Genomic DNA, 16,531 nt, shown 5'->3' with positions numbered 1-16,531 from the left:
AGTGAGTCACTGGTGAGGGAAAGTGTGAGGAGGAACAGTGGTACTAGCTAGTGAGTCACTGGTGAGGGAAGGTGTGAGGAGGAGCAGTGGTACTGGCTAGTGAGTCACTGGTGAGGGAAGGTGTGAGGAGGAGCACTGGTACTGGTTAGTCACTGGTGAGGGAAAGTGTGAGGAGGAACAGTGGTACTGGCTAGTGAGTCACTGGTGAGAGAAAGTGTGAGGAGGAGCTGTGGTACTGGTTAGTGAGTCACTGGTGAGGGAAAGTGTGAGGAGGAGCAGTGGTACTGGCTAGTGAGACACTGGTGAGGGAAAGTGTGAGGAGGAGCAGTGGTACTGGCTAGTGAGTCACTGGTGAGAGAAGGTGTGAGGAGGAGCTGTGGTACTGGTTAGTGAGTCACTGGTGAGGGAAAGTGTGAGGAGGAGCAGTGGTACTGGCTAGTGAGTCACTGGTGAGGGAAGGTGTGAGGAGGAACAGTGGTACTGGCTAGTGAGTCACTGGTGAGGGAAGGTGTGAGGAGGAACAGTGGTACTGGCTAGTGAGTCACTGGTGAGGGAAGGTGTGAGGAGGAGCTGTGGTACTGGTTAGTGAGTCACTGGTGAGGGAAGGTGTGAGGAGCAGTGGTACTAGCTAGTGAGTCACTGGTGAGGGAAGGTGTGAGGAGCAGTGGTACTAGCTAGTGAGTCACTGGTGAGGGAAGGTGTGAGGAGGAGCAGTGGTACTAGTAGTGAGTCACTGGTGACGGAAGGTGTGAGGAGCAGTGGTACTAGCTAGTGAGTCACTGGTGAGGGAAGGTGTGAGGAGCAGTGGTACTAGCTAGTGAGTCACTGGTGAGGGAAGGTGTGAGGAGCAGTGGTACTGGCTAGTGAGTCACTGGTGAGGGAAGGTGTGAGGAGCAGTGGTACTGGCTAGTGAGTCACTGGTGAGGGAAGGTGTGAGGAGGAGCAGTGGTACTGGCTAGTGAGTCACTGGTGAGGGAAGGTGTGAGGAGCAGTGGTACTACCTAGTGAGTCACTGGTGAGGGAAGGTGTTAGGAGCAGTGTTACTGGCTAGTGAGTCACTGGTGAGGGAAGGTGTGAGGAGGAGCAGTGGTACTAGCTAGTGAGTCACTGGTGAGGGAAGGTGTGAGGAAGAGCAGTGGTACTAGCTAGTGAGTCACTGGTGAGGGAAGGTGTGAGGAGCAGTGGTACTAGCTAGTGAGTCACTGGTGAGGGAAGGTGTGAGGAGGAGCAGTGGTACTGGCTAGTGAGTCACCTGTAGTGTAGTAGATTCGCCGGTCTTGTCCCGGTCCGGGTCTTTTCCAGATGGTGACCCGGCAGTGAGTCACCGATTTAGTGGAAAGGGGAGGTGGAGGAATGGTGGGTGGGGGAAAAGAACCTTGAAGGAAGGGAAAGAGGTGGGTAAACAAGAAGAGATGTGTGAGAGGTACACACCAGGGGAGGCTGGTAAATCCTCCAGGGCAGGTGCCACAGTGAATGACATAATCCATCATTCAAACCGTTCTTCTAGCATCCTGCAACCCATTCTTCTAGCAGCCTACAACCCATCCTTCAGGCATCCTACAACCCATCCTTTAATCCTAAAACCCCGTCTTCAGGCATCCTAAAAATCCTTCAAGCATCCTACAACACAAGCATCCTACACCCCATCCTTCAAGCATTCTACAACACAAGCATCCTACACCCCATCCTTCAAGCATCCTACAACCCATCCTTCAAGCATCCTACACCCGATCCTTCAAGCATCCTACACCCCATCCTTCAAGCATCCTACAACCCATCCTTCAAGCATTCTACAACCCATCCTTCAAGCATCCTTCAACCCATCCTTCAAGCATTCTACAACCCATCCTTCAAGCATCCTTCACCCCATCCTTCAAGGATTCTACAACCCATCCTTCAAGCATCCTACACCCCATCCTTCAAGCATCCTACAACCCATCCTTCAAGCATTCTACAACCCATCCTTCAAGCATCCTACACCCCATCTTTCAAGCATCCTACAACCCATCCTTCAAGCATCCTACACCCCATCCTTCAAACATCCTACAACCCATCCTTCAAGCAGCCTACATCCCATCTTTCAAGCATCCTACAACCCATCCTTCAAGCACCCTACAACCCATCCTTCAAGCATCCTACAACCCATCCTTCAAGCATCCTACCAAGCATTCTACAACCCATCCTTCAAGCATCCTACACCCCATCTTTCAAGCATCCTACAACCCATCCTTCAAGCATCCTATAACCCATCCTTCAAGCATTCTACAACCCATCCTTCAAGCATCCTATAACCCATCCTTCAAGCATCCTACAACCCATCCTTCAGGCAGCCTACATCCCATCTTTCAAGCATCCTACAACCAATCCTTCAAGCACCCTTCAACCCATCCTTCAAGCATCCTACAACCCATCCTTCAAGCATCCTACAACCCATCCTTCAAGCATCTTACAACCCATCCTTCAAGTAACCTACAACCCATCCTTCAAGCATCTCACAACCCATCCTTCAAGCATCCTACAACCCATCCTTCAAGCATCCTACAACCCATCCTTCAAGCATCCTACAACCCATCCTTCAAGCATCCTGCAACCCATCCTTCAAGCATCTCACAACCCATCCTTCAAGCATTCTAGAACCCATCCTTCAAGCATTCTACAACCCATCCTTCAAGCATTCTACAACCCATCCTTCAAACATCCTACAACCCATCCTTGAAGCATCCTACAACCCATCCTCAAGCATCTCATAACCCATCCTACAAGCCATCCTTCAAGCATCTCACAACCCATCCTTCAAGCATTCTACAACCCATCCTTCAAGCATCCTACAACCCATCCTTCAAGCATCCTACAACCCATCCTTCAAGCATCCTACAACCCATCCTTCAAGCATCCTACAACCCATCCTTCAAGCATCTCACAACCCATCCTTCAAGCATCCTACAACCCATCCTTCAAGCATCTCTCAGCCCATCCTTCAAGCATTCTACAACCCATCCTTCAAGCATCCTACAACCCATCTCTCAAGCATCCTACAACCCATCCTTCAAGCACCCTACAACCCATCCTTCAAGCATCCTACAACCCATCCTTCAAGCATCCTACAACCCATCCTTCAAGCATCTCACAACCCATCCTTCAAGCATCCTACAACCCATCCCTCAAGCATCCTACAACCCATCCCTCAAGCATCCTACAACCCATCCTTCAAGCATCCTACAACCCATCCTTCAATTTTACCATTAATTTGAAAATTCATCTTGTGGTCAACTTAAAATGTTTAGTGACAGTTTTCCTCACCAGACACAGCATCTTGATGTTAAGCTTGTGTAAGTTATCATGTGTCAGGGTTTTTGATCAAATTAGGTTTTGTGAAATAATTGAAGAATGTCTTTTCTGATCAGAAATAATTCATAGTGTTTGAGTTTACTTGTCTCTCTTTAGTTATTTCAACTTAATATTCTTTTTTGTGTGTTTGTAATGTACCTTCCTTCATTCATTAGTGATTTACCGGTACTTCCGGCCCGGGTCTTCTCCAGATGGCGACCCGGCGCGCTGTAATGTACCTTTGATGAGTTTCCAGAGTCTCTACTCCCGGAGACCGGCCATGGGCCAGGCTCTTGTGTGGTTGGCAGTACAGTGGATGAGGCCACGTGGTGGTTAATAGTACAGTGGGTGTGGCCATGTGATGGTTGGGAGTACAGTGGGTGTGGCCACGTTGTGGTTGGGAGTACAATGGGTATGACCATGTGGTGGTCGGAAGTATAATGGGTGTGACCATGTGGTAGTTGGAAGTACAATGGGTGTGACCACGTAGATGGTATGTATTGTTTGTAGTAATGCTCCTGGCTAGCTAATACTAGCTTCATCTGGTATTCATGTATTGACGAAAGCTGTGTTGCGTGCAAGTATTGATTTACACCCAGCAACATACACACACAATTGCTGGCTGAAGCAGTAACAGAACTGTGGCATAAAAGAAAAATGGTTGACAGATCAGGCATTACGTTGAATGAGAAGCAGCGTTCATAATATGTGAGAAGACTGCTTATAACTAAACAGAAAATTCAAGGATGTCTTCATAGAAGAACTGAGGATGGTAAATGAAAGAGGAAGCAGGATGGAATAGCAGACATCACTAGTTCTGTCTGAGAAGCACACTTGGTGTTAGTATCTTGGCATTGGGGTACACAGTAGCAACTCCACACTCTGAGCTGATGTAGGTAATAGCTCTTAACTTGTAAATAAAGCTAGGAACCCTAAACCTAACCTTGTAAAACCCTGTATAAAAAAATGTACTACAGGCTGATGCACCTACCAACCTCGCCCGTTCTACATATCTTCAAGACTTCATTTATGCTGAACCCATTATTGTAATAGCTGATATAAATATTAGACTGACCTCCGTCCCTGGTGACAGACTAAACAAAAGTGGCAGTGCCTAAGGACAAAAACTAAAATTGTTAGTCATATCTCTAAAATAAAAAAAAATCTTGAAACTACAATACATATTTTTTTATGTAATTGAGGAGGTAATACCGAACGCAGGACAAGTGAGCATACCAGACAGTATAAGTGTTATAATGGCCCCGGAGTGAGAGCTTAAATGGATAACTAGACTAATAACGATTGGCTATAAGCGGCTCAGAAGTTTTTAAATGGTCAAGTTCAAGCTTCACTTGGATTTAAAAAGATATTAAAAATGTTAAAACGAGTAGACAAGTTGAGCAATTAAACTCTTTCCACAAAATAAAATAAGTTAATTACAAATTAAACAGAAAGAGTTGCCACTTTATTAAGTATATCTGTATACCTGGTCGTTAATGTAAATATCTAATCAGCCTCATTGCTTAAAAGCAGACATCAGAATGGGGAAAAATGTAATCTAAGTAACTTTGACCGTGGAATGATTGTTGGTGGCTCGAGTATCTCAGAAACTGCTGATCTGGGATTTTCATGCATAGCAGTCTCTTACCTTTAGAGAGGATGGTATGAAAAACACAAAACATCCAGTAAGTGGCAGTTTTGTGGGCTAGAAAAGCCTTGATAATGAGATAGGTCAGAGGAGAATGGCCAGACTGGTTCAAGCTGACAGGAGGCGACAGCAACTCAACCAAGCTTTACAGGCTTGGTATGCAGAAGAGAATATCTGAACACAACACGTTGAACCTTGAAGTGGATGGGCTATAGCAGCAGAAGACCAGAAACTGAGGCTACATTGGGCACAGGCCCGCCAAAACTGGACAGTTGAAGACTGGAAAAACGTTGGTTGGTCGACGAATCGCAATTTCAGCTGCAACCTGCAGATGGTAGGTTCATAATTTGACCTTAACATTTGGGATGTAGTAGAATGGAAGCTTCGAAGCATGGATGTACAGGCGACAAATCTGCAGCTAGTGGATGATGTTATGTTAACATGGACCAGAATCTCTAAGGAATGTCTCCAGTACATTGTTCTTGCCACGTACAATGCAGACTCTTCTGGGGCCTACCCAGTACTGGAAGGGTGTACCTAATACAGTGAAGACTGAGTCTATATCTATATAGTTGCTAAATGTTACCACCTGTCATCACAGAGATTTTAGAAGTCTCAGTGATAGATGTAATCTTGTACAGTTTTGTTGAACAAACATCACGAGTGCAATGTCCTATATATGGAGCATACTCCACCGCCCCTGGCAGAGACGACGTCACCTGTGATCTTATTACATTGCTGCTTTATGTGTTTCTGGTAACCCACTCTTAGAATTATGTGAGTTATACCATTGGTCACTTAAGTGGCACGTAAATACCCCCTGTCTTCTAATAACATGTTAATTTTTCAGCTATAATCTTCCTTGTCCATAACTACTATCGCATTTTCTTTGGCTGTTTCGTAAGGTGAAGTCTTCGCTCACACCTCTGCAACACAATTCTCCTCAATGACTTGTTAAGTTATACCGTGAATTAAGGAAAGATCTTAGACTTCACCTTACGAAACAGACAAAATAAATGCGATAGTAATTATGGACAAGGTAGATTGTACTGGACAAATGAACACGTTATCAGAAGACTAGCTGCCTGTGTATAATGCTTGAAAGGAGTGTACACATGCAACCCAATATTAACAAATTCACAAAAATGTGTGTCACGACGTCTTCAACTGTACCCGGGGACAAGAGGCACAAAATCTTGAAACCTTTCTATTTAAATAATGCAGTTGATGTTGCAAATAGCGAAATATTTTGAAGCATCTAAAGTGAACATTGACCTATTAAATCCAATACGACATTCTCTGAGAAACATCACAATAAGATGTACTGATAAAACTCTTCTGCATACCAAAACTTATAGTGAAATGCAAACCATTCTAAATCATATATAATATATAAACAGCCTGATATAATCTTAGCCTTTATTTTGTAGATAAAATCCGTGTTTAACACAGAAGTAACAATATAAGTGGACCACCCTGTATTATTTGTTAATAGCAGATCTGTACACTGTCTCCTCTTATAAATATCTATTATTATTATAATCATAAAGAAGCGCTAAATATCTAGATGTCACTGTCCCATGCACTCTAGTGGCTCTTTTAAAATAGCAAGAGTGTCGACAAATATGGCAAGAGGACACTGCATACTAACATTACTATACTACCATCATTACTATACTACCATCATTACTATACTACCATCATTACTACACTACCATCATTACTACACTACCACCATTACTACACTACCATCATTACTATACTACCATTATTACTACACTACCATTATTACTACACTACCACCATTACTACACTACCACCATTACTACACTACCATCATTACTACACTACCATCATTACTACACTACCATTATTACTACACTACCAACATACTACACTACCATTATTACTACACTACCACCATTACTACACTACTAACATCACTACACTACCATTACAACGTTACGTCCATAGGGTCTTTAATCATGTCGATACATGGCACACGAGAGAGAGAACATTACAGAGCCATTGCCATATTGCAAAGGAATTTCTAGTAACATACAAAATTTCACTCTTTAATATTTGGGCATGTTTCCATATGATGGGATAATCAGTTACAGGAGTTAGGCATACTATCAAAATGTTAATTTCTTGATTGCAGTTTTTTTGTCTCATGGGTCAAACGTGGCACTGTTGATGTGTGTTTCGAATGGAACTTTGTTTTCATTGCAGTCCAATAATTTTCGATATGATTCAGGTCATGGGTATTCCCTGTTCACTGGATAACATTAATATTGTTATCTTGCAATAATTTCTTGACCTATTTGACATGTGGCACTGGGCACTGTCTTGTATGAAGTATGTGGTGCCATGACTCTTGTGGAATGTTCGGAAACGTTCGCTAAGCACATCTACCTAACAGCTCCGCTTATTGTTGTGTTTTGTCAGCTTGAAGCTTATAACACTGTTGTGTTTGTACCAGTGACGTGTGTTTATAACACTGTTGTGTTTGTACCAGTGACGTGTGTTTATAACACTGTTGTGTTTGTACCAGTGACGTGTGTTTATAACACTGTTGTGTTTGTACCAGTGACGTGTGTTTATAACACTGTTGTGTTCGTGCCAGTGGCCTGTGTTACACTGCCATGTGTGTGCCAGTGACCTGTGTTACACTGCCATGTTCGTGCCAGTGGCTTGTGTTACACTGCTGTGTTCGTGCCAGTGACCTGTGTTACACTGCTGTGTTCGTGCCATTGACCTGTGTTACACTGCTGTGTTCGTGCCAGTAACCTGTGTTACACTGCTGTGTTCATGCCAGTTTCCTGTGTTACACTGCTGTATTCGTGACAGTGACCTGTTTTACACTGCTGTGTTCGTGCCAGTAACCTGTGTTACACTGCTGTGTTCATGTCAGTTACCTGTGTTACACTGCTGTGTTCATTCCAGTTACCTGTGTTCCACTGCTGTGTTCGTGACAGTGACCTGTGTTACACTGCTGTGTTCGTGACAGTGACCTGTGTTACACTGCTGTGTTCATGCCAGTTACCTGTGTTACACTGCTGTGTTCGTGACAGTGACCTGTGTTACACTGCTGTGTTCGTGACAGTGACCTGTGTTACACTGCTGTGTTCATGCCAGTTACCTGTGTTACACTGCTGTGTTCGTGACAGTGACCTGTGTTACACTGCTGTGTTCGTGACAGTGACCTGTGTTACACTGCTGTGTTCGTGACAGTGACCTGTGTTACACTGCTGTGTTCGTGACAGTGACTTGTGTTACACTGCTGTGCTGTGTTCATGCCAGTTACCTGTGTTACACTGCTGTGTTCGTGACAGTGACCTGTGTTACACTGCTGTGTTCGTGACAGTGACCTGTGTTACACTGCTGTGTTCGTGACAGTGACTTGTGTTACACTGCTGTGTTCGTGACAGTGACCTGTGTTACACTGCTGTGTTCGTGACAGTGACCTGTGTTACCCTGGTCTTATCTGCGTTATTTTTGTGCTATTTTTGTTTTATTAATTTTACTAATTTTTTAATCATTATCATCATTCCATCACTTAAAATCATCATTGTAATCATCGCAAGCACCACAATCATGAACATTATCGTTATTATAACCCTAACCATCATAACCACAATAATAATAATAATAATAATAATAATATCTTTATTTACTTCAAGTACATGTACAAGGTATACAGGTCTAGCTGACATCAATGACATACTACTATATAGAAAGACCCTTGTTATGCTGAGCATTTCAGGAAAATTAGGTCAGTTTTGTCCCAGGATGCGACCCACACCAGTCGACTAACACTCAGGTACCCATTTTAAACTGATAGGCGAACAGGGACAGGGACAGCAGGTGTCTTATGGAAACACGTCCCTAATGTTTTCCACCCTGCCGGAGGAGATTAGAACCCCGGACCTCAGTGTGTGAGCCGAGTGTGCTAGCAATCTAGCTACGGGACACCATTAACACTCCCATCACCACCAGCATTACCATTACCACCAACCCTACAGACATTCCCACCACCACTGCCAGCATTTCCTCTTCCACAATTCCCACCACTATAATCAGCATTTCCACCACCACCACCGATATTTCCACCACCATCACCAGCATTCCTACCACCACTAACACTCACAGTCACCAGCTCTACCACAATAACCAACACTCACAATCACCAGCACTAGCACAACTATCAGCACTCAACATCCACAACTACCACCAACACTCAACTAGCACTACCAAAACTACCACCACCACCACCACGGTCTCAGGTTCCTAAGAATCTCTCTCTCTCTCTCCCCAGCGGGAACAGCTGAGCTTCGACGTCAACACTGAGGGTCTTCCTCCTGACACAGCAGCCCTCGTTGACCAGATCAAACAGGTAATTCACCTTATAACTTCTCTCATATACTACCTACAGTTACCTAATTTTTTGATTGTGTAGGTGTATCTAACAGATATAACCTCTACGCAACTATTTAAGTGTACTAACGCCTTTGTAACTACCCTGGTACACTGGCATGTTTGTATCTACTTACGTGTAATTTGTAGGTGCCTGGATGTACTTGTTTATTGGAGGTTACCTAGGCATAGTTACCTATTTACGCATATAATTAATAACATATTCATTTTTCCAGTATAATCTACCTTGTCCATAATTACTATCGCATTTGCTTTGTCTGTTTCGTAAGGTGAAGTCCAGGATCTTTCCTTAATTCATGGTATAACTTAACAATATACGAAACAAACAAAGCAAATGCTATAGTAATTATGGACAAGGTAAATTATAGTGGAGAAATGAGCATGTTATTAGAAGACAGGGGTACTTACGTGTCTCTTAAACTAGTAGAGGTTGAGAAAGGTACATGGGTGCACTAACCCATTGTGTTTGTAGTTACACTAGTAGAGCTGTACAATCAGTATACCATTTTACTACGATATTTGTATCATAATTTAAATTTTTGGCAGTTTTCACACACGACCTATTTTACGGATTTCATTCACGGTATCATCCGCTCTATTTATGAACGCTTCTCTATGTTAATCAATAAAAGTTTATTTGTGCTCTTAAGTGACTCAGTGCAAATGAGCAGCTCTTTAACAGATGAGCCTCTCCGTCTTCCTTGTTGTGTGTGTTCCCGGTCGTATCTAAGTAGCTGGTACCCTCGTTTCCATGTTTATTGAAGTAGTCTTTTATAATGTCTCTGTAAAAGCTGCAAACATTGCATTTCACTCGGCGAGGAGTTTAGAAATAAACGGAATGTTGTAGTTTGTTGGTTTAAGATATTGAATGTTTATATTGATGATGATATTTACTATTTTTTATGCTGCGGGGGTGGGGGGAATAATAGCCCATACAATAGTCATGAGGAAAACAGGAAAATGTATATTAAATTTTCTAACGGACAAAACGGAAAGAGTAGTAGTAAAAAACAAAAGCCAGTCTTAAGACTTTGTGTCCCGTAGCTCACACATTGAATGTCCGTGGTTTGATCCCCAGTACGGGTGGGGACATTAAGCGTGATTCATTACACCTGCTGTCCCTGTTCACTTAGCAGCAAGTAGGTACCTGCGTGTTAGTGGACTGGTGTGGGTCGCATCGTGGGGGACAAGATTAACCTAAGTTGCCCGAAATGTTCTGCATATCCAGGGGCTATTTATATAGGATGTCGTTGATACCAGCTAGGTGTGTATAAGTTGTATCACGTAGAAATAAGGATCATCATCATCATCATCATCATCATCATCATCATCATCATAGTAACAAGCTCAGTATCCCGAGATAGGATCCATGCGCCTTTACTGTTTCTCATGTAGCTACTGTTTCACGTATAGCTAAAAACAACAGCACAGCTTACCTTCATTATTTGTGTAGAGATTCCAAAATAAGTATGAAACAAAAGACTGGGCAGGCGGTGCAATATCCCCTCTATGAAAAGCAGGGGAGCCATGAGTACGCTAACAGACAACACAATAAGCGTCAGGAGTGAAGAGAAATACCTTTGATATACCTTTACCTTTGATAAGTTCCGAGAATTTTTCTACTGAAACCCGGCCATGGGCCAGGCTCGTCTGGTGCTTGCCTGGCCAACCAGGCTGTTGCTGCGGGTGGTCCGCTAAGACACATATCCATCACAACCTGATTGTTCTGGCATCTGGTGAAGATACTTGTCCAGTTTCCTATTGAAGACTAGTACACTTGTCCAGCAATGTTTCATGGAAGACACTGGAGGGCCAAGTTGCAAATCAACATAATCTCACAATAACTTACTTGGATGAAAGAAATACGAAAAGTGTAAAATAGATCCAGTGACAAGCAGGAGTGCCATGGACACAAGTGTCATGGATACAAGTGCCATGGATACAAGTGCCATGGACACAAGTGCCATGGACACAGCAAGACGTGTCCAAAACCATGGTTCAAGACTCTTCAACCTGTTTTCAGCCGATATAAAAAAAAAAATACTGCGGAAGAAGTGTAGAAGTTTTCAAGAGGAAACTGATCCACCACGTTTACCAAGTACCAGATCAACCAGGTTGATGGATACGTGGACCACAGGGCCGTAACACCAACACCTTGCTTGGATGAGGACCAAGGAAGTAGGTATGTGGCAGGGGTTCCACCAGTGGCAGGTATATGACAAGGGCTCCACCAGTGGCAGGTATATGACAAGGGTTCCACCAGTGGCAGGTATATGACAAGGGCTCCACCAGTGGCAGGTATATGACAAGGGTTCCACCAGTGGCAGGTATATGACAAGGGTTCCACCAGTGGCAGGTATGTGACAAGAGTTCCACCGGTGTCAGGTATGTGAAGGGTTCTACATGTGGCAGGTATGTGACGGGTTCCACCGGTGGCAGGTATGTGACAGGGATCCACTGGTGCAGGTATGTGACAGTGGATCTATCGGTGGCAGGTATGTAACAGGTTATATTGGTGGCAGGTGTTTGACAGTGGTTTCACTGGTGGCAGATATGTGACAGGGGATCCACCGGTGGTAGGTATGTTACAGGTTCCACTGGTGGCAGGTATGTTACAGGTTCCACTGGTGGCAGGTATGTGAAAGGATCCATTGATGGCAAATATGTGACAGGGGTTCCTCTGGTGGCAGGTATGTGACAGAGGTTCCACAGGTGGCAAGTATGTGACAAGGGTTCCACAGGTGCCAAGTATGTGACGGGTTCCACTGGTAGCAAGGATATGACAGCGGTTCCACTGGTGGCAGGTATGTGAAAGGGGTTCCACTGGTAGCAGATATGTGACATGGGTTCCACTGGTGGCAGGTATGTGATGGGGGTTCCACTGGTTGTACATGTGACAGGGGGTTTCACTGGTGGCAGGTGTGTGACAGGGGTTCCACAGGTGGTAGGTATGTGACAAGGGTTCCACTGGTGGCAAGTATGTGGCAAGGGTTCCACTGGTCGCAGGTATGTGACAGGGGTTGCACTGGTGGCAGGTATGTGACAGGGGTTGCACTGGTGGCAGGTATGTGACAGGGGTTGCACTGGTGGTAGGTATGTGACAGGGGTTCCACAGGTGGCAGGTATGTGACAGCGGTTCCACTGGTGGCAGGTATGTGACGGGTTCCATAGGTGGCAGATATGTGACAGGGGTTCTATAAGTGGCAGGTATGTGACGGGTTCCACTGGTGGCAGGTATGTGACAAGGGTTCCACTGGTGGCAGGTATGTGACAGGGGTTTCACTGGTGGCAGGTATGTGATAGGGGGTTCCACAGGTGGCAGATTTGTGACAGGGGTTTCACTGATGGCAGGTATGTGATATGGGTTCCACAGGTAGCAGGTATATGACAGGGGTTCCACTGGTGGCAGGGGTTCCACTGGTGGCAGGTATGTGACAGGGGTTTCACAGGTGGCAGGTATGTGATAGGGGTTCCACAGGTAGCAGGTATGTGACAGGGGTTCCACTGGTGGCAGGTATGTGACAGGGGCTCCACAGGTGGCAGGTATGCAACAGAGACTCCACTCGTGGTAGGCAGGGGTTCTACAGGGCTCTGTATCCCCGTCATCATTATGCTTGTCAGGGTTGATTGCTTTAATGCTGAACCTTGTTTCTGTGTGCGTGTGTGTACTTGCCTTGCTCTACTTAACTCTACCTGTATGGGTGGAAGGTACAGCTCAAGCTCCTGGCCCTGCCTCTCTACTGCCTAACAGTGTTCGTTACAGTTTCCTATCCTGGAATTTTCTTCCACAACCTTTTCATAACCTCTTTTTCATAACCGTAAAGACTGGAAAAGTGTTGTCTGGTGTCTCTGTGACTCCTCTGAGTGTGCAGTTTCCAAATGTCAGTGAAGAATGTGCAATCTGTCCCATGCACTACTGCTTGGAAAAATTAGTTGATAAAATTACTAAACAGTAACTATCACGGGTCTTCAGTATCCTGTGGAGACAGATGTCATCACACGGGCAGTAGTAACTATCACGGGTCTTCAGTATCCTGTGGAGACATGTCATCACACGGGCAGTTAACACCAAGAAGAGAGTCCTACTCTACAGATAGGGCAATAAAGCAGTCGGGAAAAACTATAGATCAGTGACATTGACATCATATATTAGTATTACATTTTCCGAGTACAGAGAATGAAAGAGCACTGAATCACTATTTTTACACAGTCCATGGCAACAATGGTTTAAAAACAGGACGATCCTGCCTCTCATAGACGATACCTAATACCTGAAGGGCGTTTCCGGGGGGTCACTGCCCCTACGGCCCGATCCAAGACCAGGCCTTTTGGAGTGTGAAGGTCTGATCATCCAGGCTGTTACTGCTGGCCACATGCAGCGCAACATAGGAGCCACAGTCCGGCTGGTCAGGCGGTGATTAAGAGGAGGTTATCCAGTTCTTTTGAAGACAACCAGATGTATGAGTTGAGGGAGGGCGTTGAAAAATCCGATAAACAAAATGGAAACGTAAACTAAATTTTTTGCGACAGCTTTTAACAAGTTTGATCCTGGTGTACTGGCACAAAAAATTTACTCAAAAGGAATAACAAGAACAGTGCGCAGATTAAGTTACAACTATACAGCAAATTAAACGAAAAGAGTAGTCAAAAATTTGTATGAAGAGTGTTATCAGTGGATGACAACGTAGCCAAGTTTTGACTCTGTACAGCAAGTGTTACTGTGAGTGTGTTGAAGATTCTGGCTCTCTTAACAGCCTAGTCAGTTACATAGTTTAAGTCCCTGAAATTTAACAACAAATATTTTCACACAAAAATATGAAATACTTTTTAAGTAGTCACAATTAATATTTCAAATGACTTAGAATAATTTTTGAATGGTCATAATTAAATTCCACCATATATATCCTCCACTTTTCCGCTCATAATATTTATAACTTTATGTGTACTATACACAACCTAGTGTGTGGCGGAAAGGTAGATTATCCGAGAAATATAATGTGTTAGATATGCAGAACTTAAACTCGTTTACAGTGTGTTAGTCTGACTAAGGGATACAGAAAGAAAGCACTTTAAAAACACTATCTCCTGGATAAATTACGAAGACAGGAATATTAAAGATCACAGAAACACTGACCAACATCCTTACATCAAATAAAGAATCGTTCATATCTGGTCTTCTTGACCTTGCGAAAACCTGGCAATACGGAAATGAAACTGATGTAGACCACCATACTGAAGCAGATAACGGGAACGACATCGTTAAACAGGTGGAGAGCACCAGTCTTCCCATTATGTCCTTGAATTTGTATTGATAAAACCACTGGATGGCAAAACGTCTACAAATGAAAATACCCAGATGTTGCACATGTGCCTAATTCTTCACAGAAAGAGTGGTGCAGAATAGTATTACACATACACTCTGGAGAGGAACATCAACCTAGTGAAACACAAGAAATATTTTCAGATCATGATGTATTGACAAAGTTGAAGCGGCCGCGGAAAAAATTAAGAGATGGACTTTGTGGGTAATACCCAGTGGAAATTTTCATCCATGGTAGAGGATGTATATATAGGCAGAGGTTGTAAATATAATATACCGAGAAAAGGCTGGTGTAGCTTTGATAAATAGTGTAGGCATTTTCACTCGTATATGTTACCCATCTACAGGAGGGATGTTAATGTTGCAGTTTTATAACTGTAGTTTAAGCGCGCCTCTGGCAAAACAGTGATGGAGTGAATGATGAAAGTTTTTCTTTTCCGGGCCACCCTGCCTTGGTGGGAAACGGCCGATGTGTTAATAAAAAAAAAGTCACCCATCACTAGTATCCTGGAAATGTTATGACCTAAGTTACGCGAAGTTTCAGATGAAGACGACATATTTTATGGAATTACGAACCAAAAGACCAAACACATCGACAACGATGTGTACCAAAGAACTGAAGAACGTGTCGTGCGACAGTTACACTACTGAACGTGTCGTGCGACAGTGACACTACTGAACGTGTCGTGTGACAGTGACACTACTGAACGTGTCGTGTGACAGTGACACTACTGGACGTGTCGTGTGACAGTGACACTACTGAACGTGTCGTGTGACAGTGACACTACTGAACGTGTCGTGTGACAGTGACACTACTGAACGTGTCGTGTGACAGTGACACTACTGAACGTGTGTGACAGTGACACTACTGAACGTGTCGTGTGACAGTGACACTACTGAACGTGTCGTGCGACAGTGACACTACTGAACGTGTCGTGTGACAGTGACACTACTGAACGTGTCGTGTGACAGTGACACTACTGAACGTGTGACAGTGACACTACTGAACGTGTCGTGTGACAGTGACACTACTGAACGTGTCGTGTGACAGTGACACTACTGAACGTGTCGTGTGACAGTGACACTACTGAACGTGTCGTGTGACAGTGACACTACTGAACGTGTCGTGTGACAGTGACACTACTGAACGTGTCGTGTGACAGTGACACTACTGAACGTGTCGTGCGACAGTGATACTACTGAACGTGTCGTGCGACAGTGACACTACTGAACGTGTCGTGTGACAGTGACACTACTGAACGTGTCGTGCGACAGTGACACTACTGAACGTGTCGTGTGACAGTGACACTACTGAACGTGTCGTGCGACAGTGACACTACTGAACGTGTCGTGTGACAGTGACACTACTGAACGTGTCGTGCGACAGTGACACTACTGAACGTGTCGTGTGACAGTGACACTACTGAACGTGTCGTGTGACAGTGACACTACTGAACGTGTCGTGCGACAGTGACACTACTGAACGTGTCGTGCGACAGTGACACTACTGAACGTGTCGTGTGACAGTGACACTACTGAACATGTCGTGCGACAGTGACATTACTGAACGTGTCGTGTGACAGTGACACTACTGAACGTGTCGTGTGACAGTGACACTACTGAACGTGTCGTGTGACAGTGACACTACTGAACGTGTCGTGTGACAGTGACACTACTGAACGTGTCGTGTGAGTGACACTACTGAACGTGTCGTGCGACAGTGACACTACTGAACGTGTCGTGTGGCAGTGACACTACTGAACGTGTCGTGTGACAGTGACACTACTGGTGTCGTGTAA

At 44.4% G+C, this 16,531-nt stretch overlaps 1 protein-coding gene across 7 annotated transcripts in view; it reads left to right on the top strand.

Annotated features, from left to right (window-relative positions):
- LOC128696472 (uncharacterized) overlaps positions 1-16,531 on the top strand; it is a 765,910-nt gene that overhangs the window by 486,147 nt on the left and 263,232 nt on the right. For all 7 annotated transcript variants that reach the window (XR_011393241.1, XM_070094722.1, XM_070094721.1 and 4 more), the window contains exon 3: positions 9,294-9,371. Coding sequence is in view for 6 of the 7 variants with exons in the window: in XM_070094722.1 (XP_069950823.1) it covers positions 9,294-9,371 (78 nt within the window). In the remaining variant the exon portion in view is untranslated. The remainder of the gene's footprint in view (positions 1-9,293; positions 9,372-16,531) is intronic.

Source organism: Cherax quadricarinatus, chromosome 47 (assembly GCF_038502225.1).
Source record: "Cherax quadricarinatus isolate ZL_2023a chromosome 47, ASM3850222v1, whole genome shotgun sequence".
Lineage (NCBI taxonomy): Eukaryota > Metazoa > Arthropoda > Malacostraca > Decapoda > Parastacidae > Cherax > Cherax quadricarinatus.
This window is presented reverse-complemented; position numbering and strand designations above follow the sequence as displayed.